We start from the raw sequence: 5627 nt of genomic DNA, 5'->3' as shown, positions 1-5627 counted from the left end.
TTAGTAATAAAATATTCATTGGAGTTCCCAGCTAAAAATTTCATAACTACAAAAAGAAATTCACAAATATTAAAAATTTGTGTGATCCAAAATTATTTTTAAATTGTCTAATTATTATGTGTTAAAATGTTTAAGCAAAACAATTTTTGATAAAATTTTGATTTTCTATTATTTCAAATGCAATTTTATTTGTATATATAAATTTAACACTTTGAAAATTTCACAAATTTCGATTAAATTTATAACAAATTAAAAAAAAAAAAATTGTCCACAAAATCTCTAAACATATAGCAATTAGACTATAACATTTTTAACTAAAAACTATTTCCTAAATCATAAACAAAATAACAATAAAATAATATTAAATAAAAAATTACATTTTTTTTGAGAAAAAGAGATAATCTATTAAAAAAACCACAAGAAAAAAAAAGTGAAATGTTTATAAGATGAAATTATTTTTATGTGATGAACCTCCATTCAAATATTGTATTTCAATTTTTTAAATGGTGTGAAATTCCAAAAATTCACATATTTCAATTTTTTGAATTTCGTGACATTCCAAAAATTAACATACAACATGATACGGAGCTGTACAAACGTATACAAATTTCGCATTTTTTATTTGTATAATTTAAAATATTGTTTTTTAATCAAATTTGGAACATAGCTTACTAAAATATAGGAAAAATAGCCCGCAAAAACAATAGCCGCCTTTCTTTTTTCCCATTTTACTGGGGAAGGATTTGAAATACTTCCAGTCAGGAGCGCTTCGTATAATGGGTATAAACTTAGAACTACAACTGTGTTTAAGTATGGAAACCCTGTTCAGCCCTTAGGATTTGTGTTGCAATTTGCAGTGTTTCAGGGTTTCCCTTTCTTCTAGGATCACAATATTTCTGTTTGAAGCTGGTGAATTGCGCCAGTTTTCAATCCATTGAAGAGAGTGGTTTCCATTTCCAGTTTCCAGCAGTTTTACCTATTGGATTTATTCAATTACAGGAAATAATGGAAAGAAAAACCGTGTCAGATGAGAAGGAAATGGTCGAGAGGCGTATTGAACGCCTCTGCTCTCACTTGGGCGCCCAATCCATAACAGAAGAGTACCAGTTAGCCATGGCTTCCTGTGCCAAGTTGATGGTGAAGTTTCCGGTGAGCTCTGTAGTCCTGGCTGATTACATGAAGGGTAAACACAGGAGTTTGCAGGAGAAGATTCTTCAGTATTTTCGTGACCGCCCGGAATTACAAACCCCGATTGAAATTTCGAAGGATGAACATCAAGAACTGACGATGAGACAGCTTCAGGGGCTTGTGAGAGAGGCCGGGATCCGACCCCTTAACGCTCTTCTGGAGGACCCATCTCAGTACTTCGCAATTACGGAGGCCGCGGGCACTATCGATCTCTCCCTTGCTATAAAATTGGGGGTCCAATTCAGGTTCGTTTGTTTCACCGATGAACCTAACATGTTCCTTTTCTGTAGTTCTCTTTGTCTGCAAATGTATATGATGCCCCTTGATATGAGGATTAACCCCTCAATTAACAGAACTTCATTTTGATTTTGATTCAGTAAGATCAGGGGTCAAACGAAGTAGAGCATTAGTATATAAAGCAAAGCCCTGACTATCAACACAAACTTAGAACAAACATAAGGGTTGCACTATAGTTACAAATCATATCACAATTACATAATCACATAATGGGAGGCCGTAGCGCCAAAAGTAAACAAAGATCTTATCCTCAAAAGTAAAATTGCAATTTTTCGATTCCATCTGATTTTGATTTTGAACCCGGAAACACAGGGTTCAAGCATAACTCCACGCTCCTTAGGCACCTGGCTTCTCATCATGGCTGGGGATCTTTTTGCACCAATTGCGTATGCATTTTCTATCATCACACCCTGTCTATTTATGATCTGACTCATTGGAGTTACGGTGACTTAGAGCACGCTCCGAATCACCCTTCCAAAAAGGATTCAACAAACTTACTTGATTTTGGGGGTGGGGTGCGTGACTCTACCTTTTATTGTATACATAAACTCCCAATCGATGGATGATGGTCTTGATCTATTCTGAAAGGCTGCTTGTAATCGCTGGATGAAATGGTCTTGATCTATTTTGAAAGGCATTACTTGTTGCATCCATTAGGTTATTAGTTCCATTCTCAGAGGTTCATCTATGGGTATGGGTATGGCTGATGCCAATCTATATCTATTTGGGTTAGCAGTTCCTTATTTTTAAAACTCTTTTCCGGGGAAAATTTCATGAAGAAATCAAAAGAATGTTTCCCCAGATTCATGGATGGCATCCCTAGTAAACCTATTCCTGTAGACTAATGCTACCTCACTCCTATTCCTGTAAACTAATGCTACCTCACCCCACAGGGATTCAGGTTAGCAGGTCCTTTTGAAACATTTTTCCACGGAAAATTTCATAAAAAACTAAAAGAATGTTTCTGCACATTCATGGATATCATCCCTAGTAAATCTATTGGTGTAAACTAGTGCTACCTCATCCAAGGGGATTCAAACAGGGCACCTACCAAGATGGAACTAGCCAAATTCTTAACATCATCCCTAGTAAATCTATTGGTGTAAACTAGTGCTACCTCATCCAAGGGGATTCAAACAGGGCACCTACCAAGATGGAACTAGCCAAAAGCTTAACAACACTAGCTAGCAACTGCCAGTTGTGCTGACCCCTTGGGCTGTTTATCAGATCCTTATGTACCTTGATATTTTCTATTATCGAGGTTGTATTATTTTTTCTCTACAAAGCCAATCTGCATTAAAAGTTTTCTTCTATAACTTACTGCATAAAATATGTAGCCTTCGCTATCTGCACCTGCAGAAAAGTCATTTGAAAATCGTCAGTTTAGTAATTAGGGTATGGAATTTACATGTTAAATGCATAGATACGTTGTTGTTGACTTCCGTTCTACTATTCTGGGAAGACTGTTAAAGCTGTGTTGTAACTTGTAACAGAATTTTCGGAACTGAAGCTTCAGAATATGGTTCACTTTACCACTCTCTTGTTGTTGGATTTCGTTCTGTACAGCCTGTGGGGGGGAGCTGTGATGAATTTGGGAACCCAGAAGCACCGGGATAAATACTATGCTGGAATCGACAATCTAGATTATCTAGGTTGTTTTGCAATGACAGAATTACACCATGGTGAGCATCATGACAATAATGTTGCCTTTTTCTTGGTTTCTTTTTTTGGTGATTGGGTCTTATTCATTATAATGTGATTCTTTCAGGTTCAAATGTTCAAGGTATTCAGACAATTGCAAGATTTGATCCCCAGACAGATGAATTTATCATCGACACACCGAATGAGGGAGCCACTAAATGGTGGATTGGCAATGCAGCAGTACATGGCAAGTTTTCTGCAGTGTTTTCAAGGCTAATCTTGCCAGGTAATGAAGCTGATGAGGTTCTTGATATGGGAGTCCATGCTTTCATTGTACTGATCAGGGACTTGGATTCTCACAAACCTCTCCCAGGGGTTGAAATCCGAGATTGTGGCTACAAAGTTGGCCTGAATGGAGTGGACAATGGAGCTTTGAAATTTCATTCAGTGAGAATCCCTCGAGAAAATTTGCTCAATAGATTTGGGGATGTATCCAGGGATGGACAATACACTAGCAACCTCCCAACAATAAATAAAAGATTTGCTGCAACACTTGGGGAGCTTGTTGGGGGAAGAGTGGCACTTGCCCATGGATCTGTTGGAGTCCTGAAAACTGCTGTTACAATAGCTGTACGTTACTCACTGCTTCGACAGCAGTTTGGTCCTCCCAAACAACCAGAGGTTAGCATTTTAGATTACCAATCTCAACAACACAAACTCATGCCTATGCTGGCCTCTACATATGCTTTTCATTTTGCAACGGTCTACTTGGTAGAAAAATACTCTGAGATGAAAAAATCACAAGATGAAAAGGTTATTGCAGACGTCCATGCGCTCTCAGCTGGGCTAAAAGCCTACGTGACTTCCTACACAGCAAAATCCCTAAGTGTCTGCAGAGAAGCTTGTGGAGGGCATGGCTATGCTGCTGTTAACAGATTTGGAGCTTTGCGTAATGACCATGATATTTTCCAGACCTTTGAAGGGGACAACACCGTTCTGCTACAGCAGGTATAGTTGTATCCTGTCATTGATTTTTTAACCTTACATGACAGATTTATGTAAAATTTTACATTGAACTCTTTGCTCTTTGTTGTAGGTTTCTGCTGATCTATTGAAACAATACAAAGAAAAATTTCAAGGAGGGACATTTAATGTTACCTGGAATTACTTGAGAGACATGATGACCACATATCTCTCAGAAGCAAATCCAGTAATTGCTCGCCGTGAAGGACAGGATCATTTGCGAGACCCCAAATTCCAGCTCGATGCATTTAGGGTCTGTCTAAAACTCCTATAATTAGTAAGTTCCAGAACAGACAGTCCATTTTCCTGATAGAGGTCTGCCCAACTATTCAAATTGTTGGATTCTTGCTTCTTGCAGTATCGGACATCAAGATTGCTGCATACTGCTGCATTGCGTCTAAGGAAGCACTCAAAGTCACTTGGCAGTTTTGAGGCATGGAATAGATGCTTGAATCATTTACTAATACTTGCTCAATCACATATAGAGTCTATGATCCTTGCAAGATTTATAGAGGCTGTCAATAGGTCAGTTGTCTGTCTCTTGAACTTTTTCCTTCCAATTTGAAAATATGCATAACATAGTTTTAAGTTTTTAATCATCCTCTCTGCCATGCAGCTGTAAAGACAGGAATGCTCGTGCAGTCTTAAAGCTTCTCTGTGATCTCTATGCACTTGATCGAATTTGGAAACACATTGGAAGTTATAGAAATGTAGACTATGTTGCACCCAACAAGGCTAAGGTAGCTTCCTTTTTATGCAAGTCCATTGATTAAAATAAATATAACTTCTAAGCAACTTTGAATCCTGTTGTTTGGTTCCTAGACTGCAATATACCAGCGTTGTCACATGTTGCTTTCAGTTCTGCTATTTTGACTTTTGTTTTTATTGTGGGTAGGCAATTCTTCGGCTCACCGAATACCTGTGTTTTGAAGTGAGGAGTGTGGCAAGAGAACTTGTTGATGCATTTGGTATTCCTGATTTTGCATTACGTGCACCAATAGGTATGCAGTCTGGACAGTATGCTGAGTATACACAATTTGTCGGCTTCTAATGCATCCATTGAGACTGAATCAGAGGCCTAACTATACGTATATTTTAAACTCACTATTTGACAATTGATGATTTTAAATGAGAAAAGCAGAGAAAAATATGCATTATAGATTTCTGAATATCAGTTGGAGAGGCCAGAAGAAGCTTGGAACCTATCAATTGAATTAGATGGGAATTTTATAAAAATTTCCTTGCTCTCTATAGAAGCTATTGCAAGTAGACATAGCAGGATGTAAGGATAGATATATCGTGTACCTTGTGTCTGGGTTGTATGATAAAGATGAATATTGGATATAATGGTTGTTTGAATTAATTGAAAGATGTGGTACCAAGGTTCGATAATCTTTTCATCTCTAAATGATGTTTTTTGATGTTAGCACAATTCAGAATTTTTTTAGTTTTCACTAATATAAGTGTTTAACTTCTAC

General features: G+C 37.4%; 1 protein-coding gene across 2 annotated transcripts; it reads left to right on the top strand.

Annotated features, from left to right (window-relative positions):
- Nucleotides 1–714: 714 nt before the first annotated feature.
- Nucleotides 715–5427, top strand: LOC149165736 (acyl-coenzyme A oxidase 2, peroxisomal-like). 2 transcript variants are annotated; one of them, XM_089432373.1, is made up of 7 exons: nucleotides 715–1433; nucleotides 3052–3167; nucleotides 3254–4134; nucleotides 4223–4402; nucleotides 4508–4674; nucleotides 4766–4889; nucleotides 5045–5427. In XM_089432373.1, exons 1-7 carry the CDS (start codon nucleotides 1006–1008, stop codon nucleotides 5198–5200), a joined length of 2052 nt encoding a protein of 683 aa, XP_089288499.1. In that variant the 5' UTR covers nucleotides 715–1005; the 3' UTR covers nucleotides 5201–5427. The 2 variants fall into 2 exon arrangements, with proteins under 2 accessions (XP_089288499.1, XP_089288500.1); XM_089432374.1 differs by having other exon boundaries at nucleotides 1296–1433; nucleotides 2979–3167.
- The last annotated feature ends 200 nt before the right edge of the window (nucleotides 5428–5627 follow it).

The sequence above is a fragment of the Pinus tabuliformis genome, chromosome 5_1 (genome assembly GCF_031772625.1).
Source record: "Pinus tabuliformis cultivar Carrire ecotype Pingquan chromosome 5_1, CPIR1, whole genome shotgun sequence".
Classification (NCBI taxonomy): Eukaryota; Viridiplantae; Streptophyta; class Pinopsida; order Pinales; family Pinaceae; genus Pinus; species Pinus tabuliformis.
The sequence above is the reverse complement of the archived record's forward strand: the minus strand, read 5'-3'. Positions and strand labels throughout refer to the sequence as shown.